The following is a 22,148-nucleotide window of genomic DNA, read 5'->3' as shown; positions in this document are numbered from 1 at the left end:
TGTTCGATTCTAATAACCTTTCAGCCTTTTTTTTTTTTTTTTGTCAAAAAAGTGAAGATTTTTAAAGACTGTTTGCTTTATTACTTGCGTAAACACTAGTTTGTTAGTTATTTTCATTGTTTAAAAGTATTCATTCGTTTTTACTTTATAACCTTTCAAATTCCAGTTTGTTTGCACAATGTTGGGGTTGTCAAACGACCAACAAAATTACTTTTTTTTTTTTCTGGCTAATAGTACAATTCTTCTACAAAATTGCATCATTCATTTGCTTCAAGCTATTAAAAGTCTATTGGAATCCACGAATATTGCAAAAAAAAAAAAAAATATAATTGTTCCATTGACCATAAAATTATAAATAATAAATAACTAAAATTATCCATCCATCCATTTTCTTGACCGTTTATTTCTCACAAGGGTCGCGAGGGGTGCTGGAGCCTATCTCAGCTGGCTCTGGGCAGTAGGGTTGCCAGCCAATCGCAGTAAATAAAATTATAAGACCAAAAAAAAAAAAAAAAAAATTCTTATATTTTTCCTCCAGAATAAAATCGATTTTACCCAAACTCTGAGTCTGCGTTTCAAGTGGTCAACATGGAGCCAAGACTTTGATCAAAAGTCTTGATTATTGATATATTTTAAAGAGCTGAAATGAAAATAACAAAATCAAACATCCCTACCTTTAGGAATTGTTATTCCATTTTAGTTAACAGAGCTCAAATATATATATATATAAAAAAAAAAAGAAACAAGATGGTCACCAACAGCCAACAAACTTCCCAGAAGGTAAATGAACGAGAAGTTTGCGTTGTTGTTGTTTTTTTTTCTTGCATGGCTGTGCATGATTGATTGAAACGATGCCACCTTCCTGGACCGTATCGCTTGTTAACTTTGTTGTCCTTTAACTTCTGCACCCCCGTGGGGGAAAGAGTTTGATTTATCGGTTGCTTAAAAAGGTTATTTTTTCCAGTTGAAGCCACAGGAAAGAACAGGCAATTGGAGGAAGAGAAAGTTTTAGTTGAGAAAAAAAAAAAAACAACAACAACTAAATGTCACTGAGTAGAAGTCCATCTTTCCACTGTCTTGTTGTACTGGACGTGGTCCTTTTATCGAATGGCATGGTCCTGGAGGGAAATATATTTTCCCATTTGAATTCAAGGATTCGACAAATTTACTGCTCACATCCATTTTATGTTTTGTGAGAAACACTGCCATTATTTTATCAGTGTTACAATTTCAAGTGTGCAAAAATTACTCACATGTTCATTCGTGTTTACATTTGCAACTTTTGACACTTATTTCCCCGCTAAAACTCCTCACCATCAATAAAACATCAACATATTTTTTGAAGAGTTAAAATTATTGTGCCTTTTATTAGTTTCCACACACGGCAGAATAATTTTGTCCTGAAAATCCGCAACTCCAAAAAATTCTGATGCAGGATGCGTATGTGCGTGTTTCGGAAGGTTTTACAATTTGACGCCGAGCCAATTGACTGCCCTTGGCGGACGTCTGTGCTCTACTGATTGACATTTAAGCCACGGTGGTGAATACAAACGAACACAGCTGTAGATTGTAGCATCATGTCTTGAAGTAATGACTCTGATCATTTTAGTGAGCAGCGAAGTTGGTAAAAGCACCACAAATGCTTATGTGAACATAACATGAGAGGTGCCCAGGTTAATACGTAAGCGGTAAAGACGACTTAAACAGGTAGTCTCGGGTTGCTGTGGCATGTTTTTCGCAGGAATAATTACATATTATTGCTTTGAATAGACTGCTTGTCCAATAGATAGAGAAATAGCCAAGTCATCCTAGCCTTGCTAGCTAGGTATCAAATTGGCAGATCTGCTAGTTATATAAATAGCTACCAGGTAGATTTAAGTTAGCTTAACATAGAGGGTGGATGGATGGTAGGTAGGTAGATAGATAGATAGATAGATAGATAGATAGATAGATATAGCCAAGTCATCCTAGCTTAGCTTATTCTGTTAACTAGGTATCAGATTCGCATATACATACATTGCTAGCTAGCTAGCTGATTAGCTGAATGAAGTTAGCTTATGGATAGATATTACGATAAATATTAACTATTATATCTATCATCTATCATATTTCACACAATCATGCCGCATGACTTTTTAGCTGTTATTTTATTTTTTATTTTTTTAGAATGAATAATTGCACATTTCACATTGACTGCCTCAGTATTTCTCGCTTTGCGCCGCACAAGACTGTAAAACAAGAACGTTAGCGCTCATGCTAATGCTAATGCATGACAAATACTATTTAAGCCATTATTCATACTCATATATTATAGGTCACATTCACCAGTTTTGAAACTGTTGTTTTTAGAGGAAATAATCACATAATCGTTTGAGTCAGATGATTTGCTAGGGTGTGTAAATGTGATTTTTGTTTGTTGGTGGTTAGCCGTAATGTTTTTGACGGGCTAACAATAAAATTCACATTACCTGCTTATTATAGGTAGATTTGAGGATCTATCCATGTTATATACTAGTATAGGCCACGTTTGAAGTGTGTTTGCTTTCGCGTGAACTTATACACAAAGTAACTCTTCCTATTCACTCCTCACGTTTACGCTCTCTCACAGTCTGCTTCACACAGACTATTCTCAGGACTCATTTGCATACTGAAGTTTTGATGCAGCCTCTAGTTTATTCCTCAGCCTGCACCGACCGTTATCTACTTAGTCGGTCCAATTTGCACCTATTACGGGAGACTCGCGCTTCCGCTTTCATTTCCGCAGTTGGGAGCAGATTGCCTAATTATTTTTGGAACCTGGGGTGAGGAGCGGTGAGTGCACTTGAGGAATTAGCCGCGCGGGTTTGAAGCCATGATAGCCGAGCGAGTGCGCTAAAGCAGAATTTAGATTCACTTAATCAATCATGCATGAACAATAACATGTTAAACGGTGTTTTATTGCCATTTGGTGGCCAAGTGCCATCCGCCGACGGAACGGCCCGGCTCTTGATTAAAATGCGCCCCGTATGCATATTTCATGTGAGGGCGCCGCACGCTCTCGCACCTGCAACAGGTGCGCGGTTGTTGCCCGGCAGCAGGTTGGTGTGAAACTTTAGACTGTGACTCGCCGCTTCGGCCTCTCTGATGACACACCGTCATGTAAGAGGAGACCGTCGGACGACGTGCTGCAAGGGATTCGATATCTTAAAACGCACGTGACGCTCAAAAAATGTAAAACATGGTGAAATAGTGGTTGGCACATCTGACTGTTGACAGTGGGTTGAAACGCTTTAGAATTGCCTATAGATGTTACAAGGTTGCGTCAAAGCACTTTTTTTTTTGTCTGAATGAAAGTTTTCAACTCACTTTTTTTCAACATACTGTATGTAGTTCATTTTTTTTCTAATTGTTCCTTGACACTAAAATGCCACAAGATGGTGATTTTTTTCCGAATCAAATTCTAAACTTACTTTGATTCCACAACCCATTGACCAGGCAGCACTCCATTAGACATACACTGCCGATTTATAATAACAAACAAACAAAAAAACGCAGTTGACGTTCATTAACGTTTATGGCGGAATATGTTGTGATATTAGTAATCGTTATGAAACGTTTTTGGCGGTAAAAGAGTTAAATGAATAAGTGTCAAAGTAAAAGCTTTATTGCTTTAGTCAAAGTACAAAAACACATAATAAAGTTCTTCAATGAATAATGGAGGATAGGTTCCCCCCCAAAAAATCTAAATGTGGCAAATATGGCAGGTAAATTCTCAAACACCCAACCAAGAATAAGCAACTTCACTGTATTCTTACTTACTGTAATGCCCCTGACATGTTGGAAAGGAGAGCCAGTGGCCAATGCATTTTTTATAGTGAGCACATGCACTCGAGCTGCTGTCGGTCACAGCTCACACCCATCTCTCACACACTAGAATATGTACAGTATTTTCTGTACATTTTATGCTTGAAGTTAAGTTTTTTGTTGCTTTTCAATTAATTTACAATGTGTGCAAAATATAAGTAAATAAAAAATAAGTTCAAATGTGTTTAAAAGTGTATGGGAAGGGGTAACACTACATAAAAAATAAGGTGGTCTCACTGTGTTGTGGATTTTCCTCACCTACTTTGGTTAGGTCTGAAATGTGTCCCGCACGAACTGGTGTTCCGTGTACCTAACCCAGCCATGAATTATTTTCCTACCAGCAAAAAGTTTTGCTTCACACAAAACAGCTTCCACTCCGTCTTTTTCTTTGTTACTCCCTTTCAATAGCAACATAAATTCCTGAGTAAGCTTCGGTGTTTAAATTGATTCATGTTTATAACGCGTCATCCATCTCGCACGGTGTAATAACAGCCCGGCAGCAGGAGTATATGTGGCCCCGTAATGCACTTCTCCGATGTCTTGCCTCTTTTTTTTCGGTGCTATAATAACTGCTCATCTTTATAATGATTCCGCCCCCGAACCCTCAAATGTTTCATGCGATTTTTTTCATGCTTCTTGCTCTGCTTTTCTCTGGCGCCACTAACCTCTTCAGACTGGCAATACGAGGGTAAGAGGGCTGTTGTTTTAGTTTCCTCCCTGTGTATTCACCCCCACTGAAAGACAACATTGCTCCCTTTCATCGGCTTACCTCCCCGCCGCCCCATCTGGCGGCCTTTCTCATTACCTGCGTCCCGTGAGCTCGCCGCATCTCGCCCGGCGTGACCTCCCATCTGCTTTTTTTTTTGCCGCCCTGCTTGTACCGCTGTCACTGTCACGCTGTTCGCCATGTCACCTGCTGTATAAAAAAGATCTGTCACCTGTTTTGTTCCCACCTTACTCCAGTTAGTATGTCTGTTTATCTGTTTTTTTTATGTACAGTTGAACCTCCCAAGTTGAATACAACCCAGTCCAGTATGTTGGTTCATACATTTTCCTCATAGAAAATAATGCATCCATATTTACAGCGAGGATGTGTTCCAGATCTAGCGTGATAGACGGAAATTCATGAAATAGAGGGACCATATAAAACATTTTTAAAATGTTTATCCACCTCCAACAAGCTTTAAACATATTACAACACAAACTTATAAACTAATTTGTAAAGTATTCCTTAATGCCTGTTCTCACTTTCAAGAAATCTGGCTTCATGCTAAAATACAAAACAGCGCACAGGCTTATTTTCTGCTCTGTGGGAAATGACGACTATGACTAGAGTTTAGTTTGGGACCATCTCTGCCTCTTCTTCTTGGATTGCCCTGCATTTACATTCAGTGGAGCTCAGTGCTGCCGGGCATGTTGTGGCACAACATGGTACTACAATTATGGCATGCAACTCAAAATATAGACTTGTATAAATAAATACTTCAGAGCTGACCTGATTTTGATTGTTTGGAGTTTGACTTCTTACTACTATTACTGCAAAACGTTATACTGCACCCGCATATTGATACATATTGTATTAGATTATAAAGAGAACATTTTGGTTGAATTCCAAATATCTACTACTACTGTGGAGGTTCGACTGTATTGACACCATACTGTACATGTATATTCAACACAATTTTATAGGATTTACAAAATCGAATGCACTGTGATTATGTGAAAACCAGCACTTTTGTCCCTTTGTGTGTTTTTGACTAGTTGTGTTTTTTGCTATTATAGTATGATGTCCATTTGCAAACTGTTTCTTAATCCGACTTCCTCCTGTCTTGACAGAGTGTAAGCTGTCCCGGCCCGGCCCCCCTGCAACTATAGTGACAATCGACGAGGAGAGCCCTAATGGTACGTAACAAACGTTATCACCAGGCGATACAGTTGGGTTCATCTGGATACGGTTTGGAATGCCAAATCCTGATTGCTGCCTTGGTTGCCCACCGCAGTTGGCACATAAAAGTTTGACATCATAGCATCAGGACGAAAGAGAAGTGTATTGTTGTTGTTGTTGGAAATTCTTCATTGTCGTATCTGTGACTTTGAGTGTTTGGGGTTTAAAAGGCGGACCCTGGCCAGGTGAGTGACGTGGGTGTCAGTGAATGTGAGTGTAGCTGGCACATTTTAACTAGCTAGCTAAGTGTTTGCCAGTCTGTGTGTTGAGTGATTGTGTGTCAATTGTGGGTCATATAAGCTAGTGTATTAATGTGCTTAGTATAAAAGTAGCTAGTAAATAGTTATTTTAGTAATTTTAATAAACTACTTTAGTTTTCTTGGCTTTGCCTTTGAGAGACTTCAGCTGTTCTGTTTGCAAATGTTTTCAGGTGTCGTGTTTGTAGTTGTCTTATGCATGAAATGTGTTATATAAATACAAGTAGGTGTGACATTGTCAGGGTTACCTGTTTGACATCTATTAAACACGACACCAAAAGGAGAGAAGACGCTCAGTTCAGTGCTCGCGAGGACAGAGGAGAGGAACTGACTGATACAATTCACTCCTGCCCTCTCTGAAGATTCCTCTCCTCACACTCTCTATTTATTTGGTTTTTCACGCCCCTAGTTACATGGGTGTTCCAACCCTAAAAATGCAAATGCAAGGCATAGTTGGAACATGGTGTACTTGTTTGTCTATGTGTTGTGCATGTGAAGAGAAGATTGCTGAGTACATGCGTGGTCAAGTTTGCAATCATTTCTTAACAGAAAACAGGCGACCTCAGCAGCCTGGCTCTAACCATTCTGCTGCGTTAGATGTTGTGGTTCCTCAGCTTTTTGTGCTATCTTGAAATAGCCAGGCTATGTGAATGTGCAAAGCATTCTTCATTGCAAGCAGACACAGTTCTTCATTGCAGCAAATGTATGATAACTTACTATTGACAATTATTCCTAACAGACATACAGTACAGTTAATTTAAATCACATTCCGGCGATCATGTGTGCAAACGGTGTTCTATGGCGCCATATGTGTCCAACACATTGATGCTTGGGGACATGACACACTTGAGTTGGCCCCCTATCACATCTCCCATCAGCTATTCTTCAGATAGCGAGCTTGTCTGCGTGCAGCTGATGAGTGTGTCACCGTGTGATGGATCGCTAAAGTGTGCTCTTGGTACGAGGAGCTGATGTCTAAATAGCACAGGTGTGTGTGTCCCCTGGAGGTATTAGCTTTATCAGGGGGGGGTGGGATGAGACAAGGAAACCTGTTTTGACATTTCAGGTTCAAGTGGTTCATAATTTGATATAGACACGAGGATAGTCTTGGCCCCGATCTATTTGTGCATGGGAGATCAACAGTCTTAGGGGTTAAGCATGACGGCAATATAAGTTTACGATTGCAGGCGTGTACAGCTGTAATTGGGAATTGGGATCAGCGCTTGGAGGACAGATGAGCCCACGCCCCAAAAGCCCCGCTGACACAAACGTGCGTGCGTGGGCTTTGCGCTAATCCCCCGCTCATAAAGTGCTCATTTACCTGGGAGAGGACTCCCTTCGGGCTGCGGCGTCCCTTTATGTTCGGCTGCGAGCGTGATGAAACCACCCGCCGTTCGTCCTCGCCGTAATGGAATGTAAAACAGAGCAAGCCGGCGCTATTGACCAAAGTAATTATCCGTCTAAATGTCTTTCATCTCGTCATTGCCGTGGCACCGAAAGCACAATAATTCGTCGGTTCGTCCTTGTGTGGGCCTTTCCCAATCATTGATTTTAATATGGCCATAAAAAGGAAGGCAAACACAATCACCTGAGTGTAATTACTGTAATCCCGCTGGTGGGACGCGTTGGTTTTTGTTGTTGTTGTTGTTTTTTGTTTTTTTTTTGGTCTGTGCATAACTTAAGATGCAGTTTGATTATACTGTGTGGGAGTGATTGTTGATAGCTCTTGAACCCGTTGCCCTCCCAGTTAAAATTAACTGTCAAAGTAAGCCTATAAAGTGTATGTATAGTAAATGAGCGATAAAGTAGTGCTATCACCATTGAATATTTTTAATATTTTTTTTCCCTGATTACTGTTTATTAACAAGTGATTGGTGTTTATTTTGTACTTCATATTTGTATAGTGATTAAAAAAAGGGGGGGGGGGGGGGGTTGTTATTGTTACCGGTTCGTTACAAAGTAAAAACAGATGTTTGCAAATGTCTTATTTCGATTAAACACAGAATATAAACATTCTTTCATGAAGGACGACAGAAATCAGTCAAACAATTAGTGTTGATATGCTGAAATCAGAGGATTTGGACAATTTTAAATTAAAAAGTGGCTCCTAACGATTATCCGATTATTTATTTAAAAAAAAAAAAAAAAAAAAATAGCGGTCAATTAATTTGACAATCAATTACTTGTCGAATAATCGATTAATTTTGACAGCTCTAGTATAAAGTACACTATTATACAGTTGACATTATTATGAATATATTACAAATCAAGGCACAACTGTGCAATTTTTGCTATTTCTCCCCCATATTCACTTGAAATTGTAGTTAAGAGTTTGATTAAACTAATATTTACAAATAAACCCTCAAAAGTATCATTTAAATGTACATTTCTTTTTAAAATAAATTCTCATCCTTAACTTCCATTTACAGAAGTAATTTTTTGTTGCCTAACATTTGTCAAAATAATGCTAAGATCCCCTCTACCCTTATTTTTAAATCTAGCTCAAATGAGCCAATTTAAGATCTCATGCAAATGAGCCACTGCTCACCCCGCCCACTTTCACTTGCGCAGTGTTTCTTTTGGCCCCCCGAAGTGTAAAAGGCAAAATGCAAATTGGAGAGCACTCCACTCAAGATAAGTAAAATCATTGTATTTTCACTCGTGAATGCAGCGCTTCATCACCAAACTGTCAATTTCGCCCAAAAACTCAAAACTTCCTAACATTCAAGTATGTGTCTGTAGTCTGGCACTTGAAAGTGTTGGATCTTCACACAGCCAAGCAGTCAAGTCATGGGTGGAGAAATCGGAAGAAAATTTGAAACATTGAAAGGTGTATTTTACATAATCAGCCCATTTTGAAGAGAACCCGAACAACATTTTAGTCCTAGAATGCATTTATTCATTTTCTGCTTTCTAGTTCCGTCTTTAAAATAAATAAACATGCACTCGCTCTCTTGGGCTCTTGACAGAATACATTTGACTTTACTCACAGAAACAAGTCAAGCGAAGTTTGTTGTTCACTTCCACCTGTCAGAACACTTTAGTTTTTTTTTTTGTTTTTTTGTTTTTATCAACAGTTGTCTGTGATGAAATTCTGTTTGATTCTTTCAAAAAACAGCAACAAAGTTTGACACACGCTTTGAGAAGTGAGACCTTTTCTTGTTCTCTTTTTCTCTCTCCAACTTTTTTTTTTTTTAACATTTTTTTTTTATTGCTTGTTTTGATTCGGGATGTTGTTGTTTTTTTGTTTTTTTTCCTACTTCAGAGAAAGTCTGAGTAGCCACAAGGGAATATCGCTGTCGAGGAGTTCAAATGAAGCATGCTATGTTTAATTTATCCACGGCTCTGCTTTCAGGTGCGCGTAAAGCACATAAAGCCTGGCTGCCTTCTATAGGATCCTTTTGTTTACTCGGCCCACCAGATAAATTTGAAGCGGTTAATTAGATTGGAGATTTAACGGATAAGAGCTGTGGATGTCAGCAGTGGGAGTGTCTGGGTGAAATGTATCATCTGCTTGATGCAAAGCGCTAGTTAGCGTCGCCAGAAACAAGAGCAACTTTCTCCCGGCTTTTATCTTGTCTGGTGCAAATTTGTGATTTGTACCAACTGTTGCCTGGAGTGTGCCACGCTCACATATAGGAAACGAGGAATAATCGCTGCCAGAGGCCTTTACTCATGAGAAGTCAATGTAGTGCTCTTTTTATATGCTGTATATGCCAGGATGGATTCACTGTGCTGATTAATGAGTGCATCGTGAAAAGGGAACACCTACTAGAACAAACACTTGAGTCCTGGGCAGGCGGATGTTGCAAATTTTCCAGAGCAGCGTTTCCTCACTTTAATTTTTGAGCCAAGGCATCCATTTTACATTTGAAAAATCATATAGACATAATGTCACAAAAAATATGAATACTGTGCAGAATGATTATTTTGTCTTAATTTGCTCACAAATTAACTTGTGATGCCGTGTCTGAATTCTGTTGTATACCGCACGAGTGGTTAGTAATATTAAAATGTTAATGTTATTTAAAAATGTTATTATTTTCATGCAAAGTAAAAACAAAACAAAACAAAAAAACATCAGGTTGCATTATATGAGGTTGCCCGTAGGCATTATTGTGAGCCGTTTTGGGCTTTTTGCTGGTTCTGACCAAGCCATTTCAAAATAAGATGCTTCCTCCGGGTTTGAAAAAAAATATTACGTTCGACTTTGGAAGTTCCACTGTATTTCCACATTTACACAATTAAAAAGAAATAATGATGATGTAAACCTGTTACTACGTTTATCACAGTTATTTTTGTTTTGCAAAAAAACCCCAAAACAAAAACAATTGGGTATCCCTTACCACCATTACTGTTTATATACCTTGTCTGTAGTATTCATTGTACATACCATAAGCCTCTTCTTAAAGCAACACAACACTTATTAATAATTTCCCAGTATTGTATTAGGCATGTGGCACGGTGGTTGAGTGGTTAGCACGTCCGCCTCCCAGTTCTGAGGACTCGGGTTTGAGTCCAGGCTCTGGCCTTCCTGGGTGGAGTTTGCATGTTCTTCCCGTGCCTGCATAGGTCTATTAGGTTAGTTTACATAAGTCTTGTGTTCCTTTAAACCATATTTGCACCTCCTATTGCAAAAATAGCAGTTTTACTGCGCAAGTTCGCAGCATTGTCACTATTTACAAAGTGAAAATATTTTATTTCATCACTACTGTTTAATATACAGGGTGTCCCAAAAGCCAGTTTAAGAGTCTTTCTTTCTATTTTGTTTTAGGTAATATTTAGACAGAGGCCATCAGAATTTGACAGATTAAGTTTTGCAGATTTTGTAAGAATGATGATTTCCCTTGCCGATGATTCGCCAAGTGACATTGGAGCAGTGTTGCAAAATTTACCGACTACAGCTCAGCGCCAGTTTGGGAAGCTTATGCAGTCCACGGCCAGTTCCTTGAAACAGGATCTGTTCTCAACAAACCAACAAGTGGAAGAACGATCATCACTACCGATGACAACAGTGAACTCCTAGAGCAGGCGATCATGCAAAGCGAGCGAAAGTGTGTCCGGATGGCCGCATTGGAAGTCGGCATCAACAAAAGCTCGATTCAGCAGATGCTTTGGAGAGTGGTGAAGCTTTTCCCCGTACCGACTTCAGGTTGCTCAATCTGAAGATTATGCTGAAGTCCGTACGGGTAACAATTTGTCACTCTCCGAAGAATCCGCAGAATCAAGCTTTAACGGACGCTGATTTCCCTGACTTTGCGTTCTCGCCTTCTCGAGGAGTTTGACATCAGCGGCGGTAGTAGCAGGACTTCTGCTGCAAGAACAGATCCTCTTTCGAGAAACTTGAAGTTTGAAGTTTGAAGTTTGAAGTTTATTGAACATATGCACATATACACGTATAATTATATAAACACAAAGTTAAAAGTAAAAAAAATAAAATAAAATAAAATAAAAGAAACATCCAATAAATATCTATGTATATGTTCAAGGGAGTAGGAAGAAGTTGAAAACTTATCCAGTCCTACCCCTTATTACCCCAACTTAACATCAGCTAGTGTAAATTCTACTACACGTTGGAGCAGTGTGACAGCCATAAAGCTCCTTAAACTGGCCCTGAACCGTAGTCAGGGACAGAATAATTTCCTGGCAGCATTTGGCAATGCTTCACAGATGTCGATTGATGAACCATATGCCAATAATATGCTTACAAAAACTGTAAAGACTGCCCAGATGATGCATATACTGCACTAAGCTAAACTGCATTTTCTTGTCTTGGTACTGTTACTCTGTGCAATAAAAATAAAGTTAAATCTAATCTGAAGAATTGGCTCAAAGGAGACTTTTGAGTCAATAGCAACTCATACAGCAGCAGCTCGTCATTACTTGACGCACTTCTGTTCACTTTAAAGTACTCCAGCCAATCAACTGCGTGGCAGTGAAAGCCCTCTTTTGAGGAAAACGGCTCGTCTCGCAACTTGACCCCAAAAGTCAGCGTCGAGAAAGCTCGTCAGCCAGAACGCGAGCGGCACATCCTTCGCCGTCACATTCGGCGAGGATGAATGGAGCCAGACACTCCAAACTTCTTCTCCAACTATTTCCTCTCGGCTTTCAGGATCCATTCTGCCGCTCTCGCGCCATCATTCTGGACCGCTTCACTTCGGAGAGCCCGGAGTTAAGAGCAGCCTTGTGTCATTAAAAGGGCACGCTGAGCTGAAAGGCGGATCGTTATTACCTAGCAACCTGTATTAAAAGGGCTGTATTTTTCTCCGTAGCGAAAACAGCAGGTGGCCGCCGGTTTGCCTTGAGGATTCAAAAGGTCTCAAGGCGGCTCTGAAATCTAACCGGTTTAAACAATTAATGAGATGAGCCAGCCCGAGCGAGCGCAGATCTCCGTCGCTATGGACTCATTATCCTCTCTTCAATTTCATTCAGTCACCTACACCATTACGCTTCATCTTGCTGCTTATTGCCGTGGCCATCGTTGATCTTTTCCATTACCGGAGTGTTTACCATACCTGCTGACATAATCCGGACATTCTTTTCATTTTGAAATATCACAAGTATGGCATCACAACCGTGTGTGATGCAGTTGGATCTCAGTGGACACTGACTTAAAACCACTTAACCATTTATTCTCTCCGCTGCGACTGTAAATACTAGCATTTGTCTATAAAATTATTTTAAAGTACAATTCCACATGACATTGCATCCTCATTAACTCATTCACTCCCAAAAACGTATTTATACGTTTTTTTTGTTTTTTTTGTTTTTTTGTTTTGTTTTTGTTTTTGTTTTTTAGGTTTTTGTATGCTGGAGCATTATGACAGCTTTGATGCAGTTTCTGACCTGAAGAGGTCACTTAAAGCAAAGTTAGTTATACAAAAAAAAAAAAAAAAAAAAAAAAAAGGAAAAAAATGGCCAGCAGGTGGCAGCAAAGTATAAGAGATCAGCCAGGGCCATGTTGCAACAAGCTGTTTTTCCCAGTATTTTCAACAGGTTTGTAAATAATGATGAAACTTAGCTAATTCTAATGCTAATTGTTGCAAAATGTAAAAACAGATACAAATACACTTTTTTTTTTTTTTCCCTGATGAAAGAAGAGACTTTAATCTTTATTTTGGTAGGTTCCATGTTTTTATAGCAATAGAACATGAAAATGGCTGGGAGTGAATGAGTTAACATTAAATAAAACAAAATATAAATCGACTGAATAAATGTATTAACATTATTTATAATAACCCCCCACTCTGACAATGAGCGCACCACTGCCATCTACTGTGGTGGATGTGCACTTACACTCTATTCGAGTACGTGCAGGCCTAGTCAAATAAGACATATAATAAATAACATATGTTATTGTGATTTTTATTCTCCACAGTTTTTTGCCACCTAACAACTCCCATATAATACTTCCAATTTACATTGTTCAAATTTCAACTAGCTTCAAAAATTCACGCCTACCGGGGTATCTATCGTCTGATTCCACATTACTTACAGTATTTGCACAATTTAACATTCTCTATGAACTTTTCACCATTCATTTTCAATGGGACAGTCATTGAACTTTTTTTAAGTATCGCTTTCCACGCCCACTTCCATATATATAAATTATCATCATTACCAGGCACTGCTCGGTGGCACAGTCGGTAAAGCGCAGCAACCAGTAGGTCACAATTTTATAATTTATCTCTCAATTTGCTTTCAGCATTCCCACACAATTCCTCCAGAAATTGCACTTAGTCTAGTTAGTACAGTGAAGTTTATTTTCCGCAAAACATTTGCCAAATGTCTTCATAAAATGTCTGACGTGCTCTCATCCAAATTCCCCAAGGATTTAAAATTATAGCACACTTTACCTCAAATTAGTCACTTTTGAGGGGCGGATCTGTCTCGTGAAAAGTCTAAAACGGCGACCAATGCCAAGTGGGGCTTTTGTTACCATGACGACAAGGCGCAAAGGGGCGGTGAGGTTAGTGTTCTCGAGCATCCAAGTCTGAATAAAAAAAGTGAGCCTCCTTGAAGGCGGAGTAAAAATATTATTCATACTTTCACTAATGGAGGCAGAAGTTCATGATAAAAAAAAAAAAAAAATCAATTAAATTTTTTTTTATGCTGATAATGCTGTTGGCTAATATTATTTAACGATATTATGTAAATTATGAGTAGCTCACTGACAGAGTTTGGGAATGGGCCCCTAACAAAAGATTTTCTTAGTTGCGTAATTTCACACTTCAGAGGTGGGCAGGCACTCCAGAGACACGACTGTTTTTATTCAAACAATTCAAAAGTTAATTTTCCATAAGATGCCGTCTTTAATTATCGTCTGAATGTGGTACATTAGGGGTGCAACAATTGTCACTGCAGCCAGTGGAGCAGTGTTGATGTTATCTGTATTTAAACCAGCGGGAGGCAATCCAGGCAAACCAAACATGATGTCATTTTGTTCCGGGTGCGCGGATATGGGTTGAGGAAATAAATACATGGCAGAAAATTGTAATTGGCTGCTTTGACCTACAGTTTGAGGTCAATCTACCTCAATTACACCGACATGCACTCACAACAAGCAGCGGTTTGGGAAATAATAAATAATTCTTCAAAAAAAAAAAAAAAGGTAAAAACTACTTCAAGGTGTTTAATGCCACACCCAGTTGAAGTTTACTATGAAATTCAATATCCATCCATCCATTTTCTTGACCGCTTATTCCTCACAAGGGTCACGGAGGGTGCTGGAGCCTATCTCAGCTGACTTTGGGCAGTAGACGCTGAACTGGTTGCCAGCCAATCGCAGGGGAATTCAACATACAGTGAAGGTGAATTAAATTACATCAATTGTTGCTGGAACAGATGTATCTCATTTCCATTCATTTCAATGGAACCATTGTATAAATTGTATTAAAAAAAAAACCTTTGTTTGTCATATTTTATTTTGTCTTTTAGCAATGTTTCTCCCTTATGGAAATTGGTTGCTTATACTTGGCATGAATCTTGTCAGTAAAATGTAAAACCAGCAAAAAAAAAAAAAAAAAAAAAAAAAAAAAGCAGGATCTGTGTTTATGCACCATGTTTTTGTTCATGTTCACTTTAAGATAGATACTTTCAGTATAAGCTCCTAGTGGCATATGTGCTGCCACTTTTCTGCATTCATTATAAACCCCCCCCCCAAAAAAAACCGACCTTGTACCAACCCAGAAAGTCTACAAGACATGAGTATATGTATTTTCTTCAATTCCATTTCTGTCAGTCAAAGTAGTTGTTAGCACGGAAGGCGACGGATGCATGTATAGTTTTGCATAAACAAGCATCTTTTGTAAACGCCACTGAGGTGAAAAAGTCAAAACGCAACAATGCATGGTGAAATTTAATTACACAGAGTTGACCATGTGTAAAGTGCATTAAAAAAATAAAAAATAAAATAAAACACCACTGGCTGTTTATAACCCTCAAAATAATCTTTTATTAGGGGCATGGCCATGTTTATTGGAAACTGTAAAATAAAACATGGCCCATTTAATCACACTGGAAACTTTGTCTCTCTCTTGCACAAGGTGATAAGATTTTTCATTGATTATTTTTTTGGTAAGACAGTGGGGAAAGTCAGGATTGTAAAAAAAACAGCCAATTCCACCAAATCTAATTATATACATTTAATTCCAGTTTATTTGGAGTCTGAAAACTGTATTTTTTCACTCTTTCAATTGCGTGCAAGTTCTGCATGACGGATCAGAATACATCACACCAGACTTGACTCGATGTCGCACAAAACTTGTTTGGGGATGCTTAACTGCCTTGAGATGGGAATATTGAAAATCATCTTTCCACATTGAAATTCCATTTAAATTTGCTGATATTAAACTTGAGCTGTTCCTATTTTTGTGAAGTGTATTGCAAAAACAAGGTGGAGAGCAACCATCTGGAATGCTGCACTCACCCAAGTGGCCAATTTGCTTTTTGCGGCGCAAAACAAGCTCTTGTGCGCTTCATTTGCAAAGTGTGTGGAGAGAAATGTTTGCAGGTGGGGGGGAAAAAAAAACAAAAAAAAAAACGGAAAATGACAATGCGTATGTGTCAGTGAACTTGACGCGCTGTTTATCGCGTTTCCTATAATTTCACGCAGATGTCTCATTAGATGTTAAACAGGTTCCCCGTGTCGCACGCGCTGTGTGTTAAACTGTACGATCATGTCTTGATGTGATGATTGCTGGGTCATCAATAAGTAATTAGAGAGGATCTGAGAAAAAAAACAAAAAACAAAAAAAACGGGATTAGCGTATAACACCTGCTGCTTGTGGATTAGAGAGCAAAACATGAAGCTTTCCTGTGAAGCTCCCGACACGTTTGCCTTTTGTTACTAAAAAGCCGCACGAATCTGAATAACTTGATCTATATTACTCCGGATGCCCTTAACTCATTCAATCCCAAAAACGTATAAATACGTTTTTAATACTTTCTCATTCACTCCCAAAAACGTATTTATACGTTTTTGTTTGTTTTTTTTCATGTTTTTTTTATGCTATAGCAAACAGAAGGCTTTAATATAGCTTCTGACCTGAAGAGGTCGCTTAAAGCAATGTTAGTATTACAAAAAACGGCCATCAGGTGACAAAAAGAGTATAAGAGATCAGCCAGGGTCATGTTCCAACAAGCTTTTTTTTTCCCCAGTTTTTTTTCCCCCTGATGACAAGAAAGTCTAATCTTTCTTTTAGTGTGTCTCCATGTTTTTATAGCACTATAACATAATATTCTGTGGACCTTGCAAAATCAGTCCAAATCCAGTCAAACAGCCGGGGTTGTTTCAGTCAAAATGGGTGCGAGTGAAAGAGTTAAAGTATATGCTTCCTTGCATATGTGAGTTTAATTATACCACAAGATTGCCATTTCCCCTCGCTCAATATTGCAATTTAACATATGGTTGACCTTTTTAGTTTAAAATAACGTACTTTACCACGACATACCCTGGAACAGCAAAACATAGGATTATTATTATTTTTTTTGTCTTTGGTCCCATTTTAAATGAATCTATGTTGCTATTAGCCTCATCCTTAGGGTTGCCAACTTTCTCATCCCGAAATAAGAGACGGGTGCACGGCACGGTGCCATGGTGGTGTGAGCATGATGTGTGAAATCAGTGTATATTCTGATTAGATTCGAAATGCACAAGGTTTGTACATTCCCTTTAATCAAGGGGTGTCCAAACTTTTTCATTTGAGGGCCACATAACAGAAAATCAGAAGGACGCAAGGGCCACATAATATTATGAAGAGAAATTGTGTTTAGTCCTAAAAATTGTGCAAATAATTTGGTTGTGCTTTTGCATATTTATAAAAATAGTACAGTATATAAACCAATTTATTTGTAATATGGCAAAGCAGGTTATTATAGTTTAGGAATTTTTCATTTTAGTTTTATTTTGTTTTGAGGGTTTTTTTTTTTTTAATTAGTTAGTTTTAATTAGTTTTCAGGGTGGTCCTGTTAGTTTTTTTTAAATTAGTTTTAGTTCTTTAATAAACGCTTAGTTTCAGTTTAGTTTTCTTTTTAAACAAATTGCAGCCTTTGCGGTATGAAAATTGCATCCTACTATATTGTGATGTCGCCCGACTGCAAGTTGTCTTTTTAAAAAACACGTCAGTGTTTGATATGCAAATAAAGGCTGCAATTATGGTGTATTGTTTAGATAAATGGTCAGCATAATTGCTGCTAGCGCACCAGCTGTAATTCAATTTGTGCTTATCCTCGCCATACTTTTGAGAACGGGGCGTTCAAGTACCGCTCAGTGGGCTCGCGTCATTTGCATATGAGCCAAGTGCGTTTTTGTTTTTCAATGGGAAGTCACACACAGGCGCTCGTGTAAATAAAGGATGCTTATTTCGTGCTTTCTTGTAAGAAAACGACAAGTTGGAAGTATGCTTTTTGAATCACCTTTTGTGCTTTTAATGTCATAGAAAAAAATATGACTACCAGACTGCTCTGGCTACATTAGGTTGTTTCAATGTCTGCTTCCATCTGAGTCTCATTTGGGTTCAACCATAGTTGGTCAATAGGGGGCAGTGTAGTACCTAGCACATGAAGAAGAGTTCCACAAGTAAGTGACTCAATAAGCCACTGTCTTATCAGTTTTTTTGCCTAGGATAAAAAAAAAATGTATGCCTGTTGTATTGTCTGCCGACATGTTTTGTGCACAGTTTGTGTTCAAGTATCGTTAGCAAAAAGGGTTGTAACGAACTTTTTGTTAGCCCATCTATGGCATTTTGCGTTGTCTGTTAGCATTAAGCAAGTGGGCTTTTTCTTATGTGGTTTAGTTCAACAAAATATGTGAAAAACTCTTAGTTTTTTGTTCAGTTTTACAGTAGACTTAAATTGGGAGTGGCAGCTTAAAGACACTTTTTTTTTTTTTTTTTTTTTTTTTTTTTTTTTTTAAGAAGAAAAACACATTTTAATTGATTTTCTTACACAAAGCATAAACTATCTCAGCATAATGGACTGCTTTTGTTCATAGCGTGAAGTGTGCGTCAAATTGAGGCTCTAATGGATTTTCTCCGGATGCTTTTTTTTTGCTGGTGACACTTTTACCACTGGGGGCATTCACTTAATTAGCCGCTGAGCACTCAGTCATTCAAATATCAGGAAGGTGTTTCATGATTTGAAAATGCTTCTTGTGTAGTCGTCCATGCTTTCTAGTCCTTGGAAAAAGTCAGATGTATAACTGCTATTATTGCTCATGAATGACATACATCATTCTGGATTTAGGGATACAACTGTAGCACCCTAAAAGACACTAGACGGACGCTTAGGAAATTTTGGTGCTGGACAAGGCAAGGCAGAGCAGCTTTGATTTTGATTTTGATTTGATCAGGTTTTGATCATTTACATCATCCTTGAAAATGTTCTATTTCCTCAGATTATGTCATGTTTCATTGTAATTTCATACACCGGCAGCCCATTGAAAATCGAATGCTGCCATCTGTTGGCCATACTTAGTGAGTGTTTTTGATTCCACAACACATTGACCAGGCAGCGGTGCACTTCGACATTGCACTGCCCATTGATTTAAAAAAAAAAAAAAAGAAAAAAAAAAGTAGTTGACGTCATTTAACGTTTATGGCAGCATACATCGTGACTTTACTAATCGTTATTAAACGTTTTTGGCGGTCAAAGAGTTAATCATGAGCATGACACAAAGATTTTAAGAACATTAACATTTAAAGATGGCTTCACTCCTGTTGGCAGCTTATTCCACATGTGTGCAGCATAACAGCTACATGCTGCTTCACCATATTTGGTTGTAACTGAGTTTCACTTTCTGACCCCGAGTGTTCAAATCTCGGCGTCCAACTGAGATTATAGTCCACTGAAGAAGTTGGAAACAATGTCTTTGGAGTTGCGTAATTTTATATTCTCCAATAGTGACCTCCCGTCATTCAGGTAATTACATTTTCCAGGACGGTGACGATTGTTTTCAATGCAAATGAGCATCGGCAGTCTCTCTTTCATTCAATGTTGGAAATTGGAAATTTCAACTTCGGCCCCCCCATTGATACTTTGCACACATTATAGCTGTTGGGCGCTATACTGTATAATGTTGTACTCTCTATTTGAAGTGAAGCATTTTGCCTTAAAACTTGCTAATTTCAAAAGTCTATTCCATACCCACGTTGCTCTCTGTTGGCTCATTTCCGAACCCCTTCTGACACGTTATTTTCGACGCCCTGCGTTTTCACAGTGTCCGATAACGTAGCGGATGACTTATTACTGACAAAACAGACTGTTCCGATACTTTGGATGTCTTTCAAGACAACTCCGGACAAACACACAAAGTCTGTCTGACATTTATTATCAATAGAGCTGCCCCGAGCTGTAAATCAGAATGACATCTCGGAATTGGAAGCTGCCGAGCACTCGGATACAACCGCAGCTCCCTTCTGACCTTTTCTGTGTTACGCCGTAGCATTTAATTACGTTTTCAAGACTCATGTCCCGATTTTATGAGTTTATACAGCGAGATTAAAGCCTCCTGCCTGATGCATACACTAGTCGTCAAGAATTATTGCTTGAAACCTGCTCGCTTCACTCACGTCGAAGTAATAACTTTGCAACAAGTCCTAATTTGGACAATGGCTTATAACGCAACTCATTCAGAGGCCTCTTCTCATTTTCCGATAAGCGCTTGCACTTGACATGCCTTTTAACAGTTCACTACTTAAAACAAACATGCAAAAACACTTTTTAGGCAACCGGAGTGCATATTAAAAGCTGTTGTTTTACGCACACTCTTAAGGCAAGTGTTGTAAATAGGATCAGTGATGGACCTTTCGTAGTGTGGTACTCAAACCAAGTATTTTAGGGAGGCCTTTGGTTGTACTGCATGTTTGCAATAATATTAAACAACATTTCCAGTATATTTCACGTTATGTCAACAAACAAACAAAAGAGTTGTTTGCATTATTTCGGTAACGTGTAATATTGATTGAGTCCACCATATTTAACTCATTTGCTCCCAATAACGTGTAAATACGTTTTTTTTTTATGTTTTAAGTGTCCCAAAGACGTATTTATACGTTTTTGTTGTTGTTGTTTTTTAATGCTAGAGCATACAAAAGGCTTTGATGCAGCCTCTGAACTGCAAAGCAACGGTTGCAGAAATGGTAGTTATTACACAAACGGCCAGCAGGTGGCAGCAGAGCAAAGGAGATCAACCAGGGCCATCTAGAAAAAAAGCTCAATTACTTACAATTTTAAATAGATTTGTGAAAACTGATGAAACTTAGCTCTCTTCTAATGCTAATTGCTGCAAAACGGAAAAAGATAGAAACATCCTTTTTTTTTTTTCCTGATGAAAGAAGAGACTTTAATCTTTCTTTTGCTTTTATAGCTATAGAACACAATATTCTGTGGGCCTTGCAAAATCAGTCAAAATTCAGTAAAACAGCCGGGAGCGAACGGGACTGCTTCTGTGAAAATGGCGGCGAGTGAATGAGTTAAGAGGGTTTTGTGATTTAGGCACAACTGCTGGTTTTCACCTGGAACACTTGTGAGAGCATCGCATGCATGGAATGAAGTTTGAAGTGATGGAATTGGAAGTGTTAGTGGAAGATATATTCCGGAGGTACAGAAAAGCAATCTATTGTGCCGAGCCAGCAACTGCATCAATGACTTTAGAGTTGTCACAATTAATCGATTATCAAATTAATCTATTCAACTATTTTGATAATCAAGTAATCATTTGGCGGCATTTTTTTATTTGAAAATTTTCCAAATCCTCTGATTTCAGCATATCAACAGTAATTGTACACTGACTTCTGTAGTCTTCACGAAATAATACTGATTATCTTCTGTGTTTTAATCGAAATAAAACAATGACTGAACCGGTAATCACTATATGAATACGAAGTACGAAATAAACACCAATCACTGGTTAATAAACAGGAATCAGGGGGAAAATACACTCAAATGCAACATTAAAATGACACTGATTAGTTGATTAATCGATTGAATAATCGTTAGATTAATCAATTCTAAAAATAATTCGATAGTGACAGCACTAAATGCCTTGTTTTGTTTGAACTAACTTGCTCTGGATGCTATCACGTTTAATCGCATATCTGAAAAATAATCGCCAGAAGTGCTCTAAAATGACATAAATGGAAGACAATGGCTCGTTGTCGTAGGCGATATGGCATGACTCCTTCTTGTGATTGGCACCAAATCAGCCCTTAGATCAGTCAGAAGTTCCAACATTGCATTACTGAATTGACTATATGTCACAATAATTGTTGTTGATGTCATTTCTGAAATGTTTGCAGAAAAGACCCGTAGTCGTTTCAGGTTTGATGAATCACATTGTGCTTTCTAAATGAATCTATTTTCATCTACTTTTCCATACAAATGAACTATGCGGCAATTTAGCGTTTGGCTCATTGGACCAGAGTGACAAGATCAGATTCCACATCTTTTTAGTTGAGCACCACTTTTTGCACGCACAAACCTTGACTAAATCAGGCCTTTAATGTCCCGCAAGGTAAACAATGCACTTTCTATAGTGGCAACACACACTTGACTTTAGAGGACAAAAAAGCAGATGAAGGTATGGATCGAGCCAGACTTTTATT

At 38.4% G+C, this 22,148-nt stretch overlaps 1 protein-coding gene across 1 annotated transcript in view; it reads left to right on the top strand.

Moving 5' to 3' along the window:
• LOC144001029 (protocadherin-15-like) overlaps positions 1 to 22,148 on the top strand; it is a 255,906-nt gene that overhangs the window by 85,241 nt on the left and 148,517 nt on the right. The window contains exons 4-5 of the mRNA XM_077494957.1: positions 4,517 to 4,531; positions 5,680 to 5,745. Coding sequence (XP_077351083.1) covers positions 4,517 to 4,531; positions 5,680 to 5,745 — 81 coding nt within the window. The remainder of the gene's footprint in view (positions 1 to 4,516; positions 4,532 to 5,679; positions 5,746 to 22,148) is intronic.

Source organism: Festucalex cinctus, chromosome 14 (assembly GCF_051991245.1).
Source record: "Festucalex cinctus isolate MCC-2025b chromosome 14, RoL_Fcin_1.0, whole genome shotgun sequence".
Taxonomy (NCBI): domain Eukaryota; kingdom Metazoa; phylum Chordata; class Actinopteri; order Syngnathiformes; family Syngnathidae; genus Festucalex; species Festucalex cinctus.
The sequence above is the reverse complement of the archived record's forward strand: the minus strand, read 5'-3'. Positions and strand labels throughout refer to the sequence as shown.